The sequence below is a fragment of the Carya illinoinensis genome, chromosome 16 (genome assembly GCF_018687715.1).
Source record: "Carya illinoinensis cultivar Pawnee chromosome 16, C.illinoinensisPawnee_v1, whole genome shotgun sequence".
Classification (NCBI taxonomy): Eukaryota; Viridiplantae; Streptophyta; class Magnoliopsida; order Fagales; family Juglandaceae; genus Carya; species Carya illinoinensis.
The window spans coordinates 24,132,381-24,157,173 of NC_056767.1; the positions used below are offsets into that span (position 1 = coordinate 24,132,381).

Below are 24,793 nucleotides of genomic sequence, written 5' to 3' on the forward strand. Positions count from 1 at the left end.
CATCTTCATAGCCTCATGTTACTTCATACCTGAATGACTTTCACGAAACTCCCTCATTAAGTGACTGTTGCCAGAAAGTGAACAGTAATGGTCTATGATCAGAGCAACTTATTACTAGAAACTCCACCTTAACATATTCAAATTACTCTACCCAGCCTCTATCCCTGTCTAGTCTTCCCATCGTAAATGTATCATCACAATGCCTATTGCTCCATATAAACTTTAAGTTAGTCCACCCCAAGTCCCACAGTTCACACCTCTCTACAGTTTCTCTAAACTTTATCATCTAAGATTCACTCCGTACTCTCCCTCCTCTATTTTCATCTCGTGATAGAATCTCATTGAAGTCCCCATATACAAACTAAGCAATATTATTAGTTGGCTTCAAGGATACAAGCAGCATTATCCCAGGTTTCTTGCCTTTTACTTGTTTTTGGATGGCCTTAGAAATTTGTGAACTGTCACTCTTATGTTCCTTCTTCATTTCTAATCCTAGCATTGATGTGAAACCTTGAATATGACTGAATTATCATTCCAATTTCCCTATTTCCACATCAATACTAACCCATCACTTTTACCTACAAGATCTACCATAAGCCACCCTTAAATTTGAATTTCCTCTACAGGAACTTCCATCTATGGGCATTTGTCTTAGATTCCACCAAGAAAACCACATCTGGTCTCTTCTCATTCACCATATAGTAAAGATCATGAATTCCTCAGGAGTTACCAAGTCCCCAGCAGTTCCAACTTAAAGTTTTCATGGCTCTTCGCAGTGCTGCATAGCAAACACTACCAATATATCTGCTAAGTATTGTATTCTCCAAGCTCATTGCCTCTCATCTTCTTCCTACCCTCCTCACACTCTATACTCTCCTCTTCATCTATCAACACCCTCTTCTTAGAATGATAACATATTATAAGTTCAGCAGCATTACTTCTTTCCCTTGCAAGTTTCTTCCACCTCCCTTTAGTTTTCTGAGTCATACTTCTTCTACTACTATACTTTGTAACAGCACCCCCTTCACCCACTACCTCTATTTAGGTTGGACTATGACACTTACCCATCCCATAGCCTATTTCCCCCATTTGCTTTCAATTCAACATTTCTCTCAGCCATCAAACCCATGTCGAGGCCTAGGCCCAATTCATTTTCCACAAACTCTTCTAAATTTTCAAAAAACGTGGAGCTCTTTTTGCTAGCCGTATTTTCCTCAACCGTTCCTACTTTCTGATTTCCTTCCTTATCCATTTCAACAGTTTCATCCTGAGCCTCATCCACTTTTGAATTTGATTTTATTCTTGAATTTTTGCCAACCCTGCCTCACATCTCTGATCCCAGCTCAGTACTCTCCACTGTATTATTTCTCAACCTCTCAAGCCTCAAGGTCACCATGGATGTCCCCCTTAGCTTTATCCATATCAAAAGGACCATTGCTATCATACTCATACATTCTTTCCTTTCTTGCAGTCCCTCTGACCTAGCCTTTCCTCATAAATTTTGGTTCAGCTCTAAGCCACGATCCCTACTGTCGAGACTGATTAGTGGGAAAGGCTTAACCTTAACTTTTTACCTTACAACATCCTGCACCATGCACCTGTTACCGTATACAATTAATTAGATGCTGTATAGATTGCTATTAGCTGTATATATTATGTTATCATGTATATATGCTGATTTTTAGGAATCAGTTAGACACCGTGTATGGCACATACCTTTGTGTATAGATGGAATGAACGACATGAAGTGAATCCATTCGAACACAGAATCATTTTCCAGAAAGGTCTCTCAGTTTCTCTTGAGTTTTCTGAGTATTTTGACATGGTATCAAGAGTAGGTTCTTGATTTGTGTCTGTTCGATTTTTTTTTTCTCTTGGATTTGTGGGTTTCTCTGGTTCGGCACATTCTAGGTTCAACTTTGGTGGATCTGACACTTTCCCCCATCTCTCACTCGCAGCATTCGCTTCATTCTCGGCTTTGGTCTGGTCTGGGTTCTTGCAGTTTTCAGCACAGCAGTTGGTTCGGTTCTTTCTGTCGGCACCATCTGTAGTGTTTTCTAGTTTGGGCTCTTGTTTTCGACGTCCTCTGTGGTGGTTTTTGGTCTGAGATCTTGTTTCAGCACCTCTATTGTTGCAGGGAGCATTTCGGCGCCTCTATTGTTTGTGCCTTTCGGCAATTTTGGTTGCAGTCTGTGTTTCTTCTCGGCAATTTCGGCACTTTTTGATTTGTGGGCTGAGTGAATCGGCGTGGTCTGTCCATTATTTGGACTTTTTGTAGTCACGTGTAGGGGATTCTTGGTGTGCACGTGTAGGTGCTTCTGTCGGCAGTAAGTGGGAGAGTGGGCATGTATTTTTTTTTATTATACTTTCTCCTATTTACGGCATAATGTCTTTTGAATCGTTTGCTGTGAAATTCATGGGTGAAAATTACTTTGCATGGGAATTTCAATTTCGTTTATTTGTTATGGGAAAAGAGTTGTGGAGTCATATAGATGGGAGTGCTCCTGCACCTCAAGATGTCGAGGCTTTGTCTAAATGGCAAATTAAGGATGCTCGAGTTATGACTTGGATCCTTAGCTTGGTTGAGCCTCATCTTGTTCTAAATTTGAGGCCTTATAAAACTGCTGCTGATATGTGGAATTAGCTCAATATGGTTTATAATCAAGACAACTCTGCTAGACGTTTTCAATTGGAGTATGAGATGGATAATTTCACACAAGGAAGTCTCTCAATTGAAGAATATTTTTCTGGTTTTCAAACTCTTTGGGTTGACTATTCGGACATTGTTTATGCTAATGTTCCCGCTGCAGCTCTCTCTGCTGTCCAAGCAATGCATGCCACCAGCAAACGAGATCAATTCTTGATGAAACTACGGCCTGACTTTGAAATTGCACGGTCTAATCTAATGAATCGTGCTCCTGTCCCATCTCTGGATGCTTGTTTGAGTGAACTTCTTCGTGAGGAGCAGCGTCTACTCACTCAAGCTTCCATGGCACATCAGGCTCCTGCTAGTGTACTTATTTCTGTGGCTTATACAGCACAGAGGAGGCATAAGGGGAGAAACGTGCGTGCTATCCAGTGTTTTAGTTGTAAAACTTTTGGTCATATTGCTCGTGATTGTCCCAAGAAGTTTTATAACTACTGCAAGAAATAAGGTCATATCATCTCTGCTTGTCCCATTCGACCTGAACGGAAGCAGGGTACTACTTTTCATACCTCCACTGGTGCCTCTAGTTCTGCTGCATTGCCTACTGCCTCGCCGGTTGTTCCTATTCATGTTTCTACAGCCTTAGCAAACCCGAACACACTCACTCCTGAAATGGTACAACAAATGATCATTTCTGTTTTTTCTGCTTTTGGGCTTTCAGGTAATCATCAAGTTTCTTCTACACCATGGTATTTTGACTCCGGAGCTTCTAATCATATGACCAATACCATTATTCCCCTTTCTAATGTCCGAAATTATGATGGAAATCTGAAAATTAACACCGCTGATGGCAGCTCTTTGCCTATCAGTGCTGTTGGTGATCTTTCCTCTTCCTTAACTGATGTTTTTGTGTCTCCTGCTCTCTCTACAAATCTTCTTTCTATTGTTCAATTGGTTGATAATAATTGTAATGTCAATTTCTCTCGTTCTGGTTGTGTTGTGCAGGATCAAGTGTCCGGGAAGATGATCGCGAAGGGGCCTAAAGTGGGACGACTCATTCCTCTCGATGTTTCTCCTTCCCCATCTATCCCTAGTTTTCCTTTACTTTCCTTTGCATGTACTGCTGTTAGTCTTGGAAATAAGATGTGGCATAGACGTCTAGGCCACCCAAACTTAGATGTTTTACGTACCTTATTTAATTCTGGTTTATTGGGCAATAAAGCATGTTCTTCTCTTGATCTTTCTTTTGATTGTACAATATGCAAACTTGGCAAAAGTAAAGTTCTACCTTTTCCTTCTCATGCATCTCGTGCCTCACAATGTTTCGATATTATTCATAGTGATGTTTGGGAGATTGCACCTGTTATTTCTCATGTGCATTATAAGTACTTTGTTACTTTTATTAATGATTTTAGTCGTTTTACATGGGTTTACTTTCTACGGGCTAAGGCATAAGTTTTTTCAGTCTTTCAGCGCTTCCTTACCCTTCTTGAGACTCAATTCTCTGCCAGCATCAAGATCTTGCGATCTGATTCTGGAGGTGAATACATGTCTAATGAGTTTCAAACCTTTCTCCAAAGCAAATGTATCATCTCTCAGCATTCTTGTCCTTCAACACCGCAACAAAACGGTGTTGCTGAGAGGAAAAATCGTCATCTCCTTGATATGGTAAGAACCCTTTTACTTGAATCATCTGTTCCTCCTTGGTTTTGGTGTGAAGCGCTTTCTACTTTAGTTCATTTGATCAATCGCTTACCATCTCCTATGCTAAATCATGTTTCTCCTTTCTTTAAGTTGTTTGGTCATTCTCCTTTATATTCTGATCTTCGTACCTTTGGCTGCGTTTGTTTTGTGCATCTTCCTGCTCATGAACGACATAAACTTACTGCTCAATCTGTTAAGTGTGCCTTTCTTGGTTATGCTATCCCTCAAAAGGGTTATGTTTGTTATGATCCTCATGCTCGTCATATACGGGTTTCTAGGAATGTGGTTTTCTTTGAAAATCAATATTTCTTTTCATCTTATTTTGAGTCGCCATCTGCATCTTTATCTCTTCTGCCTAATTTTTCTGATTCCCCGACAATTATGGAAAGGTTTAAACCTGGTTTTATGTATGGACGACGTAGTAGACATGAATCTAGTTCCACTTCCTCAGTGCCCCCTCCCGATCATGACCCGACGCCTGATCCCGCTTCTGCTCCTGTTCCCGCTCCTGCTTCCACCACTCTTCATCGGTCTACTCGTACTTCTCGACCCCCTGATTGGTATGGTTTCTATTCTCCTGTCTCTCTTGTCGCTACTTTGTCCTCTATTTCCATTCCTTCTTGCTACAAACAGGCCATGGAACACGAGTGTTGGCAAAATACAATGCAAATAGAACTTTAAGCACTTGAGGAGAATCACAGTTGGGATATTGTTCCTTGTCCTCCTACAGTCACACCTATTGGGAGTAAATGGGTTTTCTCTGTAAAACTTCGCTCTAATGGCTCTTTGGATTGGTACAAAGCTCGCCTTGTAGCTCTGGGTAACAAGTAGGAATACGGGGTTGATTATGAGGAAACATTTGCTCCTGTTCCAAAATGACCACGATTCGAACCATCTTAGCTATTGCCGCTTCACAGTCGTGGCAACTGCATCAGATGGATGTGAAGAATGTATTTCTTCATGGTAATCTCCAAGAGGAGATTTACATGAAGCTCTCCTCTGGTATGACTACTTCTTCTTCTCATGATGTATGTAAGTTACGGCGTTCTCTATATGGGCTCAAGTAGGCTCCCCGGGCTTGGTTTGAGAAGTTTTGCAGTACAATCCTTTCATTTAGTTTTACCCAAAGTCAGTATGATTCTTCTCTCTTCTTCCACGCATCTGCGTCGGGTATAGTCATTCTCTTGGTTTATGTGGATGATATTATCATTACTGGCACTGACTATGGTTTGATTACTAAGATTCAGCAGCTGTTACATGCAACTTTTCATATGAAAGATCTTGGCCAGCTCACATATTTTTTAGGATTGGAAGTTCATCATCAGGCCAGTGGTATTTTCGTGAACCACCATAAGTATATTCAAGATCTTATCACTTTGGCTGGTTTGGAGGACACTTCTTCTGTTGATACTCCTATGGAGGTCAATGTCAAATACAAGAAAGATGAAGGGGACCTTCTGAATGATTCTACTCTCTATCGGTGCCTGGTTGGGAGTCTTATCTACTTGACCACTACTCGACCTGATATCTCCTATGCTGTTCATCAGGTTAGTCAGTTTATGTCTGCTCCTCGGCATCTCCATCTTGCTGCTGTTCGACGCATCATTCGCTATCTTCGAGGTTCACCTACTCGTGGGTTATTCTTTCCTACCGGCTCCTCACTTCAACTTGTTGCCTATAGTGATATTGATTGGGCTGGGTGTCCAGATACACGTCGATCTACTACGGGTTGGTGTATGTTTTTAGGTGATGCCTTAATTTCTTGGAGATGCAAGAAACAAGATCGTGTGTCTAAATCCTCTACTGAGGCTGAGTATCGTGCTATGTCTACTGCTTGTTCTGAAATTGTATGACTACGCGGTCTTCTTGAGGAGCTTGGGTTTCCTCAGACTACTTCTACCCCTCTTCATGCTGATAACACTAGTGCTATTCAGATTGCCACCAATCCTGTTTTCCATGAATGCACCAAGCACATTGAGGTTGATTGTCATTCTATTTGAGACACCTTGGAAAGTCGGGTGATACCTCTTCCTCACATCTCTTCTAATCTCCAAGTGGCTGATGTCTTCACCAAAGCTATGACTCGACAACGACATCAATTTCTTGTTGGCAAATTGTTGCTAGTTGACTTACAATTAATTAGATGTTGTATAGATTGCTATTAGTTGTATATATTATGTTACCATGGATAGGTGCTGATTTTTAGGAATCAGTTAGACACCGTGTATGGCACGTACCTTTCTGTATAGATGGAATGAACGACATGAAGTGAATCCATTCGAACACAGAATCATTTTCCAGAGGTCTCTCAGTTTCTCTTGGGTTTTCTGAGTATTTTGACAGCACCCGTATGCAAAACATACTTGGGGTAGCTTCTCATATTTTATGAGTATCCGTACTTTATTTCCATTGACACTGATCATTCTTCCTCTAGACAGATTCTGATGTAACTTCAATTCAATTTTGATTATGAGATACTTGTCTCATTTAGTGCCATCTTCCAGTGTATCAACATCAATCACCCTCCTAGTTGAGTCACCAATCTGCTTTCCATAGGCTTTGTTCATGTATGCAAATTATAAATTATGGAGTTGGACCCAGAATTTTTCACTATCAAACTGGATTTTACTCAATGAAGAGAAACTATCGAAAATTTTTTACACAAATAGGTTCTTATTAAAAAGCCATGGTCTTCCATCCATCACCTTTTGTTTATCATCTTGTGTGGCAAATGTAACAATAAAGATATTTGACCCACATTCTTACACAGGCGTCGGATTGCTAATCTTCCATATTTTTGTCAAAGTTGAAGCTAACACTTCTCTTCCAATGATTCGGTCAGAGTATATTTTCCCACCAAGCTTCTATCACCATTATTTAGTGTTTCAGCCACCCCATCTCCGTTTAACTCGAGAAGAAAATTTTCCTCCTCAATTAAATACAATCTACTTCACTTATCTTGAATATCTTTCACCATCTTTACAATCAGAACAGCCTTATCTATAACCCAAAAAATCTCTAGATTATAGACTCACCACTTCACCTCACTACTTTAGAGAGAAGCGAGAGAAGACTGGGATGACATGTAAACACTTGAGTATTAGGTGTGCACTACATACGGACTTGAGAATATAATTTTTTATTTTAATAAAATGTTACAATTATATTAATTGATTGTGAAATAAATTATAAAAGAGTTATAACTCTATCATAGGCCTTTAAATACAATGCACGCTAACAAATTTTTAAATTAAAACGTCTAATTAGTGGTGTTTCATTATGGTAGTCACCTAACTCAATCGGACCCAGTCCAATTAAATAATTTCAAATAGTCAAACCAAATAAAATAGTCGAGGGCGTGTGAGACTAATATTTTGAAAACAAAAATAAGAGAAACTAGAAGATGCCGCACTCCTAGAAGAATGTAGAGGATAACTTTCAATTCATTTGGAGATGGACGTTTGATAAGAGTAATATCATGTATAAGTTTTAAATGGTTAAGTCTTGTATAGATATTTTATAAAAATATGGATCACGTTTAAAGACATTTTTTCTAACACTTTTCCATGATGGGATTATTTTTTTTACAAAGAGTTTACACGGGACTTGTTAGTTAGCGATTGTACATATCATTTCTTTATTTGAAAAATATAGTATTAGAAACAGTTTTAAAGTGTATAAATTATATAGACTTTTTTTTTTCTTTTTATTAACAGAGCCTACATCTATTAAATAATAGATTTTTTTACGTGGATCTTTTTGCCTGCTTTTTTTAAATATAGTGTGTGAAACTTGTACTTTCTAGACTATAAAAATCATTTTGAAGATAAATTTCATGTTTTTATGTTAAATGATATTATATTATATTAATATAGAAGGATGGGGTTGGTTACCCTTTTCCCCTTGGAGGGCGGGAGATGATTATCTCTATTTTTATAGAGTGTTATATTCTCAGAGCAATTGAGATTGGAATCTTTATTTTTTTTTACAGAATCTTATATCTTAGAAGGATTTGTTATTAGAGAGTTTATAGAAACTAAAACAATGTCTATCACAAAAAAAAAAATTTGTGTGAGGGAAAGCCCCAAACAAATCAGTAGTTTGGCTTGTAATTATGATTTTTTCCTGTATTTATCAGTCGCAATTATAACTTTGATTTCATTAAATGAAATGAAGTCTATTTTTCATAATATATATATATAGAGAGAGAGAGAGAGAGGATGTAGTTTTTTTGTTTTTTTAAAGCAAGCTTAACTTTATTAATCTAAAGCACTCCAAAGTAATAAATAACAATGTATAGTGGTGGAAAAAGAAAAAATGAGGGTTTATTTGAGACTAATTTCTTGATCCCTACTCATGTCCTACAAGAGAACCCCATCTTATAAAAAGACGGGATTAAGGTGTTCACATAAAAGTGAATAGTGGAACCACTGCTTGTGGCGGTGGAACCTCTGCTGGAAGTGGTGAAGATGGTGGATGCACTTTTACTTCTTGTCTTAAGATGATTTTTGGAGGAGTCCACGATCCCTCTTGCAAGATCATGGTTTAGGAAAAATGGTAACATAATATAGTAGCCCGACTCTGAGCCGAGTCACCAGCGAAGGGCCAACATAGTCAATGGTGGCGCGTGCAATACACATACCACCTGAGAAGAGGAACGAAAGGGTAGATCTGAAGGATTTGAGACCTCTAAAGCCGGTGGGGCTGCGTGTGCAATGAACACACCGCATGTAATTGCAATTTTCTTTCGCGAACATGAAGATCGGTGATTGTAGAGGCTTGAATGGAAATTGCCAGAAAGTAAGAGATCGGCAATGGTCAATGCTACGAAGAGAAAACTAAAAAAAAAAACTAACGGAAACAGACAAACAGAAAAGCATAAAACTAGTGATACCTCTGGGATCGGTTAGGGGAGGAGGTGGACGGAGCCAAAGCTCCGAATCCCCTTTGCCAAGTGAAGAGGAGTAAATCTTGGAAGTTGGCCGGAGATAACGTCTTTTGGAGAGAAAAAAAAAAAAAAAAGTTAGTAAGATGAGAAAGAGGATGTAGTTAGGTTGTGTAATTACCCCACAATTGGAAAAGGGTCCCAATTCAGAGAGACTGACATGCCATATTCAATCTTCAAAGACCCCAAAAATAAATTATTGTTACGTATAAGTTAATATATATCACACATATAAGTATCACATCCATCAGATCGAACAAGAAAGGTTGTAATTATTTATGATGCAAATGTCAAACGTGTGCTACACTGCCAAGCTTATATATCATTGATATTCTTTATTTTTAAATGAATTTTATCATATTTAATCGCACTAATTAATTAGTGTGATGTATTTTAAGTACTTTGATATATTAATTACGTAAATGAATAATTATTTAAAATACGACACCTCAATTAATATAATTAAATTTATGGTTAATTAATTATTAAATCAATATCTAGATTTTTCATATTTTTATAAATCAATGCTACATTTATAAGCTTTCGCACTATTGATACTTTTAACTTCAAAAAAATATATAATGAGATGATTTACCAAGTGGCATTCCTCAATTGGATGAGACAACGTTACCGACATGCCATGTTTGCCAATCAAAGACTGACACAATGCAAACTGATGGCATACGATAATTATTTCATTATATCCTATTCAAGATTGATAGAAGTATCTAATTTTAATTTTTTTTTAAATTTAAATATTTGTTTAGAAGTTGATTTGAGTTGAATTCTTTATAAATAATAATAAGTTGAGATAGTAGAATAAGTTTATGGAGTCAATCTAAGATAAGTTTAGACGTATTTAGATGTTAAGATTAGTTTATATGTATTTATAGAAAGTTAAAAATAGTTGTGGCTCTAGCGTGTAAAAATACATTGAGTTGAAAAAAGTTATGAGTCTTACATGAAAAGAGATTTTAAACTGAGAAGAGTTTAGTAATTTAAGAGAATATTAGATTCCGTTTAAAATTAAAATTATATCAATTCAGTCTAAATTCTAAATAAGAATAATGTTGTAAAATTTGAAAATTGTGGTCTCAATTTTTAAAAACATAAAAATTTATGGATTGATCTCGTATTTAATTCTAAACTTTAAGACCCAAAAAAAAAAAAAAAAAAAAAAAAAAAAAAAAAAAAAAAAAAAAAAGCCAAAATGTTTTTAGTGTAAAATGTGATGAGACTACCACGAAGTAATAGGGATTAATTACTATATTAATACTTCATGAACCCGCCATTGCTACAAGTAGCCATTATTGGAGGGCTGAGCTTAGACTTTAGACTGTAGATCAGTACTTCTGAACTTTGGATTATTATGTACAATATCTTAAATTATGGTTGGAGTGTCCTTTCATCAGCTGCAACATCACCATTTTTGCAATAATTAACCTAAACTTTGGGGATCTTTTTCCTTTTCTTGAGAAAAATTTAGGGAATCTTTTGCTCGTTTTCCATGACTTCGTCTGAAAGTTAAAGGATTTGCATGCATGCCGATTATCACACAATAGTAACGGTCGGTTTGGATAAAGTTAAAAAATTTAGATTTTATTATTATTTTAAGATTTAAAAAAGTTAAATCGTTTATTATATTTTGTGTTAAAATTTAAAAAAATTGTAATGATTAGATAATATGAAATGAGATGAGATGAGATGAGATGAGATAAAATATTTTTTTATGTCCGAACCTAACTTATTAGATTAAGAACTGCTATTACACAAAAAAATTATATAAAAATAAATTTATAAAATAACGTAGTTTCATAAAATTCATTATATCTAAGGGCTCAACTACTAAGGTGCTTGAGGGATTGGGCACCTCCAAAATTTTCAAAATTTGATAAAAATTAAATTTTACAAGATGTTTTTATAAAGTAGATTAGATGAAAATTAGTATTTGATTCTCAAAAATGATTTTTTTGTAACTTGGTCCCCCCAAACCATATTTTCTGGTTCTACCCCCGGTTATATCTATTTTAAAATAAAATAATTTTATAATTTGATGTATCAAATTAAGTCACGTCAGTTTATAATTTTATTTTTATATAATCTCTTTATGGCTAAAATATTTCCTTACATAGTTTAAAAGCGTGTAAATCTTGAGTATTTTTTAAAAATAAAATAAGATTCATTATTAAAAAAATAATTTTTTCATATAAGGTATAAATTTATTTAATTTTTTTTAAAAATAATGCGTGAGACTTGCTAACTATAAACCGCAAATATCATCTTATTATCATAAATGACATTGGACTTCAAAATAAGAAAAATTATATTTAAATACCAATTAAAAAAATATTTCTGCACTGAAATTATTAGATTGATAAAAATATATAATTTTAAATTTTTCTTACTAATCAAATTATAAGCAACATTGCTTTCAAAATAAATACGGTTCTGCATAGATTTTATAATTAATTAATTGTGGAAATGATAAGTGTTCAACAATTAAACTATAAACAAAAGGAGATATCTTTTATTAATTTGCTGAAAATATTATAATTTTTAGGTTATTCTATTACATAGAATTCTTAAATCTTAATCATTCTTTTCAAATTAAATAACTTAATTTTAATTATTACCATTTAATAATAATCGAAATAACCTTTTGTATTTCTTATACATCTCTCTTATTTATTTTCTATTTATTTATTTATTTATTTTATTATCCTTAGTAATACAATGAGTTTTCATATAATATTTTCCACTAGCATTTCGTGATGCCACGACTTGTACCAATCTATAATAATTAATAAATTACTTAGACAGCTACTCATTAATTACTATTAAATCACTCAAAGTTGGAATCCCAATCTCAAACTCTATTGCATAAATAATTTGAGCTACGTAACAAAATAATAACAAGAGTAATAGTAGTAATAATAATAATAACTTGAGCTATATATATACTATACAGGTTGACAACTCATTTGGGATGGGACACCATTGGAAAAGGTGTCATTGTGCCACACATAAACGGAATGATAGTTGTAGTTATGAATGTGTAAGCGTTATATAATTATTTTTTAAAAAAATAATAAATATGAGACTCACATAAAAAAAATAATTTTTTAATAATAAAACTCAATCTTTTTCAAAGAGACTATACAACACTTGCACACTCTACGACCATATATATCATTACTCATATTCATAGGTACCCTTAATTATGGTTTTTTTCAAAGAGAAAGATAATGTCCTGTAAATTTATTAACGAGCCTTCACTTATGATAGAGGTATCTGCACTTAATTTTGTCCTTAATTTGGGTCAAACCAGGAGAAGCTCATTAGGTTTGTCATTAAAACATTCAATCAAAGAAAAAAAAGAACTCATTAAACTTAGGAATAAGCTCGAACTTTCTACTAATTGTGGGGCAATTCGCTGTGGTCTTCTTTACACTACCCTTACATTTTAAAGTAGATATTCTCTTGAATTATTGGATCAAATTGGATGATTTAATTCTAGAAAGAGATAAACACAACATGCGAATCCAAGAACATTTAATGCTAGTTTTTTTTATAATTTTTTAGTAGTATGAACTCCAAATGAGATTTTGATATTGTCTGTGTGTGTATATATAAATATATATATGACTCCGAAGAGCTTTTGATATTGCATTTTACTGTTAAAAAGCATTAAAAAGAAGCATGTACACTAGGTACGTACGCGGTCCCAAGTTCTTTTGTATTGATGTTACTGCGTAATTGAGGCATATGAGAGAGAGAGAGAGAGAGAGAGAGAGAGAGAGAGAGAGAGAGAGAGAGAGAGAGAGAGAGAGAGAGAGAGAGTAGTAGTAGTAGGATGGCTAAGAGACACAGAGGTCACAGCTTGAACCCAATAATTTTGATATTTTAATTACCTTGCCCTAAAGTTTTTTTTTTTTGTTGGTAATTGGTCTAAAGTTTTTAAGTGATGGAAAATAGTATTAATCCAAGTATATACAATATCACACATAATTAATCATGTTGATAAGAAGAGCATCTTGGAGCTTGTTTTAGCATTAGAGAAGATGACAAAGGGATGAAAGTACTTAAAAGGTCTTCATCACTAATCAATGTTGAAATTGAGCTCCAACCTAATTGAAAAGGATATTCAATGAAATATGAACGTGATTCAAAACATCAACAGATTTAAGTCATTTAACTCTTTCCATCTTCCAAGATCTTCACAATAAAATGTTGCAATTTTTTGTTTTCCTATAAGTCTTGTTAGTCACGACAAAATTATCTTATTTTCAAGTTGTTGTAGATGATACATTTTTCATACTTTTATATTTTTTGTTTTCCTATAAGTCTTGTTAGTCATGATAAAATTATCTTATTTTCAAGTCACTGTAGATGATACGTTTTTCATACTTTTATATGACACGAATTGATTTGTAAGAGAATTTTATCAATTTTAATTTTATAAGTCAAATCGTACTGTCCCAATAGAATTGATAGTGTATCGGCCTCTACATCCGCTTATAAATAAAATGAGTAATATACGAACAACTGTTTTACATAACTATTTTATGACTCATCTGCGAGCAACTAATGAAATTGTACAGCTTCATAAAAAATAATTTTTGATTTTACATAACTACCGTCCATTTAAAATGGAGATGTAAAATAGTTACAAGTTTATTATTTTTCATTATTGAAATTAGGTTTCTCTTGTATTTGGTGAAAAACTTTGTTTGCTGCAAAATGTGTTTTTAAGTGAGTTTTTGCTCAAATGCTTTTCACTAAAAAAATAAAATTATTGTAATGGATGCACTTTTTGGCTGCTGTTCCTTGTTAGTTTCTGTTAATTCAAACCCTTCTCCCACCAAAAGAAGAAAAGAAACATAGGACATGGAAGACTTGCTGTTCTACTTCCATACCAAGGAAGAAACCTTGGAGACATTTGCAAAAGAACAATTTCCCAAACAGGTGGTTTAGATCCTACCAAAGAGTCAAATCTTTTGTTTGGATTAACCTCTAACCCCTATGTTACCAACAGACAAAAGACCCTCTGTACAAGTTTACAGCATCTTTCTCTCTCTCTTGCAGTCACATCCCTTCACTATATATATTGCCACTCTCAGCTCCTGTTTTTCATTTTTTATTGCAACTCTTACTTCTTCCCTCTGGGCAATTTTTTCCTTGCCTTTTGAAAGAAGGTAACTCTGAAGATTTTTTACATTAGCCTCTCTCTCTCTCTCTCTCTCTCTCTCTCGCCATGTTATTGATTCTCTGGCCTCATATCCCATCTTTCTTACTGTCTCTGATCCTAAATCAAGTTCACCACAGATCTCTGACCACTTTGTTTCTCCCATAAAGACCCCTGCCATAGATTTGTGCCCAAGACTTGTTAGATCTTCTGATTCATATATGTACTATTTCCTCTCCTTATTTTGTTCTTTCCTCTCACATCAACAGACAACTCACTTCTGCCAAATTGCCAGAGAAAACATTCCACCTCTGATATTATAATTTTCTTAGAATCCCATCGATCGTACTTGGAACTTGGAAAAAGCTGCTGCTTCTTTGTCCACTGTCCTCACAGTTCACAAATTTCTCTGCACCCACTTTTCGGCTTCCAGTTGCAGGCCCTGATGTTTAAGTCTTTTACACCTGCTGATCCTTAATTTCTTCAAGCGACACGCCATCATGCTGTTGAACTATTCGAGTTTTTGTAAGTATTCTTACTAATAATCCCCATCTCCCTCTAGTTTCTACCCTTTTTCATCGTATTTCCTCAGTGAGGATCAGAGATTCTCAGATTGGTATTGATATGTGCTCAGAAACAAGTCCTCCTAGACTATCTTTCTCCCATGATCTTGGCCAAGCAGAAGTTGTGCCAATAGAACACACAGTTAATCGAAGAGACTCGTCCCTTTTGGACCCAGATTCTGAATTTGAGTTCAGCATTAGCTGCAGCTTTGAGCATGAATCTTGTTCAGCAGACGAGATTTTCTCCAATGGGGTTCTTCTTCCATTCCAAGTTAAAGACAAGGTTCTTGTTTCCCCAAAAGAAATCCGTAGTTCATGTGAGCCTCGGCCTAGTGCTCAACTTCCTCCTCTTCCTTGTGAGAGCTCATCAAAGAAACAAAGTGTGAAAGAATTGTTGCTTAGAAACTCAGATAATTTAGAGAAAAAGCAAGCATTCAAGTCTTTCTGGGGCTTCAGGAGAAGCTCTAGTCTCAACTCTGACTGCAAGAGAAGCTTGTTATTCTCTTTACCACTTTTGTCAAGAAGCAATTCAATAGGTTCCGTCTCAAATTCAAAGAGAACAACATCAAAGGATGTTCACAAGCACAACTCACAGAAACAAGGGTCTATTTCCATGCCAAGGTTTTCATCTTCTTCACCTGCTTCTGCAATACTGCAGCAGAAGCCTCCATTAAAGAAGAATTATGGAGGATCTTTTAATGGTACTGCTCGGATCAGTCCTGTATTGAATATTGTACCACCTTCCTACATCTCTAAAAGAACTGAAAATCTCTTTGGTTTGGGTTCCTTTTTACGCGACAGGAAAGATAAAAGGAGCAAGAAGTGATTTTCATTTGTATTTTGTCATCGACCAAATTATTACATCTCCATTTTTGTAAAAGATGTTATGGATTTGTGCTCTTTGCTTATCTCTGTCATGCCCAAGAACATGGAAACTAATGGACAAAGCATTATTGAGCTTCAGGATGTATCAAGATAAGATACTTTTTTTTTTTTTTTGGAATATGATGAGAAAAATATATAAAGAAGAGATGGATATAAGGAGCATCTTGGAATTTCATGCATATCAAAATGTGTCAAGCTCAGGGGACACAGCAGCCAGTACCTTTCTTTTAGGGCTGTCTTATTCTTGTTCTCTTTCTTTTTCTTTCCTCATTAGGTAGATTACCTATTACTAGGCCCCTAACCTGGTGTATGTGTTGTGCTTATGTGCATAAAAATTTTGAAATGGATGTTCTGATTATCAAGACAAAGGAAGCATCTATTACCGGACTTGTGTTATGCTATATACTATACTTTCATCGCATTATTCTAATACGACAGTACTCACCGACCATTAGATTAACTGTTATTTTTTAAATTGACAAAAACTCAAGCCTTCATTACACATTACCATATCATAATAGAATTGAATAAAAAAAATCCATGTTGATATGCCTTCACTTTCCAGAATTTTTGTCTGCATTTACTTGAGCCACTTAACTAACCTGATGAGGAGGAGCATTTCCTTGGTTTTTTCTGAAGTTTTTTAAATGGGGCCAGGCTTGGATTGGATTACTTGACTTTTACCTCTGATGTCTTCTTCAACTTCTTGATTTCAAAAGTCTTTGCTTTAACCCAAATTTTCTAGAAATGCTGGACCCATGTCTGATTCATTCTGGCCAACAAGAAGCAAAAGTTGGATGAATTTGTAATCCTATAAATCTAGGCCGGTTGGTACTATCTTTCCACCATTCTACTGTGACACTCTCCTTGGGTAGCTGAGGTCTTGGACTTTCCCAATGAAGTCTATTAAAATGAATATATATATATTTAAAATTTATTGGTTCATGTTTTAAAAAGACATTCAAAAAATTAATTTCTTTTATTTTTCTTTGAAAAGTTATATTAAATAATTTAATTTAGAAGATAAATTTTAAAATTTAAATATTACAAATTAAATATTACTATATAAGTGATGTGAATGGTATGTTTTGCGCACTTACTCGTAAATAGAATAACTCTTTTTACATTTTCTATTTCTAATTAAAAGTTTAAAGCTCTCATACTGTGTATGTGGTGTGGGGTTATCCTAGCCATCTCATTAGCAGCACATTGAAGGGATAGAACAAAGACTCAAAGAGGATGATTTATATTTCATGGCTGCAAGCAAATTAAATGGGTGCTGCTTTTCTGTGTCTTTCTCCTAAATACCCATTTGTGATTTTAGGAATGCTTTTTATTTTGAGCAATGTTAATCTATATTCTATTTAGTTATATATTTTATCTGACTTCATAAAGCTACTTAAATTTATAAAAAAAATATAATATAACAAAAATTTTATTTAGAAATATGTTAATTGACATAATAAATACAATATTGATCTGAAAACTTATTACATCAACTATCTTAAAAAGATAATATTTTGAATTTGTTTACGACTGTTCTAAACTTCTAATCCTTAGCTCATTTTTAGTTACAAATATGTTAAGAGATGTCTTGAGAATGAGATGAAAAAAATATCTTGTAAATAATAGTAAGATAGCTTATGAATAGCAGTGAGATAGTTTGAATTAAGAATTTATCGAGTTTTGGAAAATAAGTGACAAGAAATTGAATAAAAAATATTATAAAATTAAAGAGGAATTCTACTCATCATCCAATTCTCATAATCTTCTCATATGACAATAGATGATTGGAGACTATTTATTATATTTAACTTGTGAACCTATCATCTAATACTACATCATTAGATGATAAGAAAATAGACGATAAATAAATTTTTTTTAAAGTTAAAATATTATTAGAGTATAATTTTTTACTATTAATTTTATTTTAGGATTTGAAAAAATTGAATTATTTTTTATATTTTGTTTGGAGTTGTAATGATTAATTTAGAAAAATTGTAATGATTAGTTGGAAGTGTTTGTGTTTGAGTGATACTTGAAAAGGAAATAAATGGGATAAAATGAGACAAGATGAGATGAAATAAGATGAAAATTATTTTCAAACAACTCCTATTTGTCATGTCATTGCATCACAACTATAAAACCAAAGCATTGAAATTTGAATCTCCTTATTATTAAAAATTTATAAATAAAATTTCTACTACCAACAAGATGGAGAAATAGTATCAAAAATATATTTTAAAAAAATCTTATTGGACAAAAGATAGAGAGAAAAGTAGACTAGAATAATTGGATTGAAATAATAGCCAGAGAGAAATATCCCGCTTGCGGGCTGGGGAAGAATGGAGCTGAAGAAGAATACGGTTTGTTGAAAAAGAAAAGGGCGACAGGGAGAAGGGGATGAAAGAAGGGAATTTTGGGAGAGAAAAAAAAATGATGAAATAGATGGTTTTGGGATGAAGACAAAGAAAAATGAGGGAAAGAGTGAAGCGATTGGGGAAAAAAAAGAATAAAATAAGATTTTGATATTTGAATAGGACCTCGTCATGTTTGACGAGGAGCTAATATTTATTGTAGCGTAAATCTCAAACTTCACTAGTTTAACTAGATTAATATGGATGGTTTTTCTCATTTTTAATTTTATCTTAGACTTGAATTGGCAAATGGTTAACCTAATGCTCTATAAACTGTTATTCAAATATATATTAAAAGATATTTGTGTCAATCTCTTATCGAGAGAGGGATGCATCATTACTTGCTTTTGGAGCAAAAACTTTGTAATGCTCAATCATCTTAAATTAATTTTTATAATTGAATAAATAATACATATAAATTTTTAATTCTATATAAGAAAGTGTATTTTACAAAAACAAATTCAGTTCTAAGTTAATTTAAATTTAAATTGGTGTTTAAAACATATTATTCAAAGAGGAACGCTTCTAACAGGTATCTCCTATACCCTCTAATTATCGGAGACCAATAGAAACTTGCCACGTAAGAGATTTATTAAAACTCACGGTGAAATGCGCAACAGGTGAGTTGAAAACACACCCCACCCTCTGTTTCATTTTTCGAAAACAAAAATCCCTAACTTCTCTCTCCTTCTCTCTCTCTCCCCGTCCCTCTCTCTCCCCTCTCTCTGCTCTCATTATCTCTCAGGCTGAAATCTCTAACCTCTCTCTCTCTCCTTCCCCCTCTCTGCCCTCATTTTCTCTTGAGAAACCGATTTTCCACTGTTGGCACATATTCATGAATCCTCTCTGCATACAGCATACATATGCTGCTTTGAAGTTTGAATAAGACTACTGGAACTAGTTTAAAACTAAAGCCTGGTACTTCGGTATGGGAAAAAAAGGTAGGTGTTTTCTAGATTCCATAAATGCAAACCCCATCTGCAAAGAGGGACCCAAGAAATCATATCATTCAACCTTTGCATCTAAAGGGTACGTACGTGAGGACATCTTTCAATTATTATGTTGGAGTTTATTATTAATTAAGATAAGTGAATCAATTCATGCTAATCTTTCATATGCATTCCACTCCTGATCAATGATTGCAGTAACCATACTGCATATGTGTAACAATCAATCTTTGACTAGTCTTTGCATCAAAACTGATCGAGCTTTCCAGATTTTGAAAAAAAGATGATGCTCTCGGCTCTGCAAGTTGGTGAGATATATATGGTACTAGCTAGTTATGGAGTTTAGGAATAGGAATTTGGGACAGATAAAGCATACAAAATGCCCTTTTCCATATGGTAGGAAAAGAGGTATAAATCCATAGCGAATATTCTAATCTGCTGAAAAGGTGAGGTCGAGGGTCGAACCTTCTATATATCCGTAGCTTTGGATAGCGAAAAGGTGAGGTCGAGGGTCGAACCTTCTATATATCCATAGCTTTGGATAGCCTAAAGTTTGAAGCAGAAACAAAGAAAAAATGCAGAGCTTCGATAGAGAGAACAGGGGGGGTTTGGGGAGCGGGTCTCGACTGGGAAATAATTTTTTGTATTTTGATTCCCTGCAGCGCGGCGATGAGGAGGGGAGATAGAGGAGTGACGTGTCACTATTTTATTGGTCTCCGATAAATGCAGTTTATAGGAAGCTCCGGTGGAAAGTTTTTCTCTTATTCAAATTATTTAAATTATAAAATTTAATAAATTGTAAAATTTAATTTATAAGATTAATATTTTAATTTTTTTAAAAAAAATAATATTTATAGTCGTGAGTACGCAAGTGTCATGTAATTATTTAAAAAAAAGAGTTTTGTTACATATAAGCACAGTCGCGTACTAATCTGTGTATCAACACTGATTTATTCATACTTAAAATTTAAATTAATACTATTTTTAATAAAATCTACTTTTTGACTAATTATATCACATTAATGTATAGATTAATGCACAGTTATACTTGTAACTATACTTTTCCATGACCATTTATGGATCCCAATACTGTAGGTAGTATCACTTTGTTTTTTTTTTTTATTTAATTTTGTTGGATAAATAATTTGTGTGAGAGTGAGACTGCTCAAATTTCATTGCAAATCATAGGCACAAAATAAGGGGTACCCACACAAATATTACTAAAACCTTTCTTCAATCATGAATTTCTGGTACCCCAACCTTGTTCTTCTTCCTCTTCGTATTGGGACAAGCCCAGAAAGAAAGGAATAAAGGTTGAATTTGCAGATCAAAATCAATTCAGTGCACGAAGAAAGGAAGTGGGTTTCTTTGGTTCTCCGAAGAAAATGGCGGGAGGGGTTTCTTCTTCTTCTTATTATTCTTCTTCCATCATGGAGACTCTCTTCCAACGAACTCTGGAGGACCTGATCAAAGGCCTCCGCCTCCAACTCATCGGCGAGTCGGCCTTCGTCTCCAAGGCCATCGAAGAGATCCGCCGCGAGGTCAAGTCCACCGATCCCCACACCAAGTCCACCGCCCTCCAAAAGCTCTCTTACCTCGCCTCCCTTCACTTCCACGACATGTCCTGGGCCGCCTTCCATGTCGTCGAGGTCATGTCTTCCTCCCGCTTCTCCCACAAGAGGATCGGATACCACGCCGCCTCTCTATCCTTCCACGACGACACCCCCGTCCTCCTCCTCATCACCAACCAGCTCCGCAAGGATCTCGCCAGCACCAACGAGTTCGAGGTAAGCCTCGCCCTCGAATGTCTCTCGAGAATTTCCACTCCTGATCTTGCTAGAGATTTAACGCCGGAAATATTCACTCTTTTGTCGACTACTAAAATTTTCGTTAGGAAGAAAGCCATTAGCGTCGTTTTGAGGGTGTTCGCCAAATACCCAGATGCCGTGAGAGTTTGTTTTAAGCGTTTGGTTGAGAATTTAGATAATTCGGACCCCCAGATTTTGGCTGCGGTTGTGGGGGTCTTTTGCGAGTTAGCTTCCCAAGACCCCGGATCGTATCTTCCATTGGCACCCGAGTTTTATAGGATTTTAGTCGATTCCAAGAATAATTGGGTCTTGATTAAGGTGTTGAAGATTTTCGCCAAGTTGGCTCCATTAGAGCCAAGATTGGCGAAGAGGGTTGTTGAGCCCATATGCGACCATATGAGGAGGACCGGGGCAAAGTCATTGATGTTTGAGTGCATTAGGACTGTAGTTAGTAGTTTCAGCGAATATGAATCCGCAGTGAAGCTTGCTGTAGTGAAAATTCGGGAATTGCTGGTTGATGATGACCCAAATCTTAAATATCTTGGATTGCAGGCACTTTCAGTTATTGCCCCAAAGCATTTGTGGGCAGTGTTGGAGAACAAGGAGGTTGTGATTAAGTGGCTGAGTGATGAGGATCCTAATATCAAGCTTGAGTGCTTGCGTCTTGTGATGGCAATGGTTTCTGAGAGTAATGTTGTGGAAATTTCCAGGGTTTTGGTGACTTATTCTCTTAAATCTGACCCAGGATTTTGCAATGAGATTCTTGGATCCATTTTATGTACGTGTTCTAGAAATGCGTATGAGATTATTGTTGACTTTGATTGGTATGTTTCACTTCTTGGAGAAATGTCGAGGATTCCACATTGTCAAAAGGGGGATGAAATTGAGAATCAGCTAATTGATATGGGTATGAGGGTCAAGGATGTTAGACCTGAGCTTCTTCAGGTTGCTCGTGGTCTGCTGATTGACCCTGCATTACTTGGTAACCCTTTCTTGCATAGGATATTAGCTGCGGCTGCTTGGGTGTCAGGGGAGTATATTGAGTTCTCGAGGAATCCATTTGAACTTATGGAGGCTCTGTTGCAACCTCGTACAAGTCTCTTGCCACTATCAGTAAGAGCAGTTTATATCCATTCTGCCTTTAAAGTCCTAATCTTTTGTCTGCACTCTTACATCTTGCAAAGTGAGAGTATGACATCTTCATTTCCTGATAATTTGGTGTTGGGGGTTTCAGAATTAGTGTTGAAAAGGAACATGCTAGAGGGTTCTGATTTGACAACATGTGAAGCTCCTTCTGCTCATTGTAGTGAAGGCTTCAACCCAAGCAACCAGTCATATGAAGATCTTTCAATAGAAAATGGTGGGGATAGAACTATTAATCACGGCCAAACATCCACACCTGCTTTTTCAGAGAACATTTTCACATATGATTCTATTATTAACCTGATAAATCAAGTTGAATTGGCTTTGGGCCCGTTTACAGGAAGCCATGATGCAGAAGTATTTGAGAGAACGCGGCATATATTATGTTTCATTGAGTTGATTAAAGGAGAAATAACTGAATGCTTAGTACAGAAGGGGAAAACATTGGAAAGTGAAGAAATGAAAGCTTCCAAAATCATCAAACTGATATCTGATGCCTTCTCCGAGGAGCTTGGTCCAGTCTCAGTTAGTGCTCAGCAAAGGGTTCCTATACCAGAAGGGTTACTACTTAAGGAGAATCTTGATGATTTGGAGACAATCTGTGCTGATTTTCAAGTACCTGCATCAAATTTATTCTCTCTTGGAAGTCCTTATTATGGAGAGGAGGTTGGTGTTTCTCCCTTTGGCCTACAGAACAAAGAAGAGTCAGAACCATCTAATGAGGCCACATCTCTGCTCACAGAACACCGTAAGCTACACGGATTATACTATCTAGCTCCAGAGAAAAATGAAATTGTAGGAAATGATTATCCACCTGCTAATGAGCCCAAGCTTCAGGTTAATCCTAAGAATGATACAGAGGATCTGGTTAAGCTTACAGTGCAATCACTTGCTACCAACAAAAAGCCAAACCATGCAAAGACTAGGCCTGTAGTGGTGAAATTGGATGAAGGAGATTTAGTAACTATTACAGCCAAAAGGCCAGAAACAAAGGATGATTTGGTCTCTGGTGCTGTGCGGGAAGTGCTTGTAGGAAGTGACACCCGAACTGCTACATCACAAAGGAATCCATCTGATAAGTCATCCAGTAAGAGAAGCAAGAGAAAAGGGAAGGAAAAGCTAAATGTTGATTGTTCCGAATTGAAAGAAAATCTGGGTGATTCAGAAAAGCTTAAACATGAAAATCCAAGTTCAAGAAAAAACAAACACTCTATTAATGGTAAAGAGAGAAGGCATAAGAGTACAGGAAAGATTGGTGAAGAAGGAGAAGAAAATGGTCAGAAAGGGAAGCAAAAAAGTAGTCATCGGCACGCTAGGCACAAAGCTTCGCATAGAGCTGATGCACCCTTGAATGTGGTTTCACAAACACCCGTAATCCCAGATTTTCTTTTGTAGCATTAAAGATCATGACTCATTATCTGCCATCAGATGCTACGGAGAACTTTATTGTTCCCTGTATTCGATCGCTTTGTATGATAAGGTGAGTTCTTTATAGATTTTACAAACTTTATTATCTGGTGAGGGCTCGCAATTCTCTTAAATATGTGGAATTGGTTTTCCCGTCTTACACAAAATGAATCTCATCAAATTCAAATTTCAAATGTAAGGTTGCTTCGCTCCTGTATAACAGTAGTGTGGAAGCATTCTTTATGAGCTTTTAACTTCTTGAGTTTCTTTGTCATTATGCTTATAGTTTGAGGTGCTCTTGCAATTCTTGTTTGTTTTGCTGATGAGGTACTTGTTATTTATTTTTATGATTGCTTAATTCAGAGAAGAGGAGGGAGAGAAAGAGAGATAAGACAATAAATGATAAGTTCAATTTCAAATTCTTGCTTTGCTTTCCTGATGAGGCCTAAACCCAAACTTTTTCTTGCCTGTATTGAACTGTAATCTTTGTCTCTCCCTTTTATTTTGATCAATTAGTTTGGAAAATGGTTTCAAATAGTTAACCCAATCACTTGGGGTTAAGGCATGGTTGGATAAAGTTGACTTGGACCCAGTGTTCTGCTTGCTTTTTTTGTCTTTTGTTTTTTCAGTGGGGTTGTTTACTGCATAGGGTGCATCACATCTAGCTAAAGTCTGGGTTTGAAATCACAGAATGTTTTAACAAGGCATAACTAACAGTGATAATATTCATCCCTTCAGATGGATGCATGGCGGATCTGGAATTATAGCTTGCTGAATTTTGTTATGACATAGCTTTCAAACTAAACTTGCCCATACTCTTCCGACTTTGTTAGAAGAGTAAAGTTAGGTGCAAGCTTCAAATAAGCAAGCTTCGTGCAAGTTCTTTAAAATAAAATGAGTCCCACCAATAAAAAATAGTTTTTTTTTTTTTTTTTACACTTTTTCAAAGTGGGATCCAATTCTTGTGCAATACTTTTTTATTTGAGACTTGTTCAAATCATTTTTCTTGTTAGAAATGCAAAATCAATGTTTTGAATACCGTACCGGATGGCATATCGGTCAAGGCAATGGAACGAAATATTTCGGTACCGGTACCGTTTCGGGATAGTCGATATATAAATAAATTATATATAAAAATATAT

The 24,793-nt window shown here is 35.5% G+C and overlaps 3 protein-coding genes across 3 annotated transcripts; all 3 read left to right on the top strand.

The window, feature by feature from the left end:
- The first annotated feature begins 5,226 nt into the window (after positions 1 to 5,226).
- Positions 5,227 to 6,204, top strand: LOC122298933 (uncharacterized mitochondrial protein AtMg00810-like). The gene is made up of 2 exons (XM_043108778.1): positions 5,227 to 5,379; positions 5,485 to 6,204. The coding sequence occupies exons 1-2, from the start codon at positions 5,227 to 5,229 to the stop codon at positions 6,202 to 6,204; spliced, it is 873 nt and encodes a 290-aa protein (XP_042964712.1).
- An 8,236-nt stretch (positions 6,205 to 14,440) lies between these two features.
- Positions 14,441 to 16,316, top strand: LOC122299498. Its single transcript, XM_043109843.1, has one exon. It carries the CDS (start codon positions 15,106 to 15,108, stop codon positions 15,868 to 15,870), a length of 765 nt encoding a protein of 254 aa, XP_042965777.1. The 5' UTR covers positions 14,441 to 15,105; the 3' UTR covers positions 15,871 to 16,316.
- Positions 16,317 to 20,463: 4,147 nt separating this feature from the next.
- Positions 20,464 to 23,905, top strand: LOC122299424 (AP-3 complex subunit delta-like). The gene has a single exon (XM_043109696.1). It carries the CDS (start codon positions 20,679 to 20,681, stop codon positions 23,637 to 23,639), a length of 2,961 nt encoding a protein of 986 aa, XP_042965630.1. The 5' UTR covers positions 20,464 to 20,678; the 3' UTR covers positions 23,640 to 23,905.
- Positions 23,906 to 24,793: the final 888 nt, after the last annotated feature.

What these genes read in the sequence shown, in the direction of transcription:
- LOC122298933 (XM_043108778.1), top strand. Translation starts at nt 5,227, where the DNA reads ATGACCACGATTCGAACCATCTTAGCTATTGCCGCTTCACAGTCGTGG. An exon ending in CTACTTCTTCTTCTCATGAT is followed by an intron (nt 5,380 to 5,484) that starts GTATGTAAGTTA and finishes ACCCAAAGTCAG; the next exon opens with TATGATTCTTCTCTCTTCTT.
- LOC122299498 (XM_043109843.1), top strand. Translation starts at nt 15,106, where the DNA reads ATGTGCTCAGAAACAAGTCCTCCTAGACTATCTTTCTCCCATGATCTT.
- LOC122299424 (XM_043109696.1), top strand. Translation starts at nt 20,679, where the DNA reads ATGGCGGGAGGGGTTTCTTCTTCTTCTTATTATTCTTCTTCCATCATG.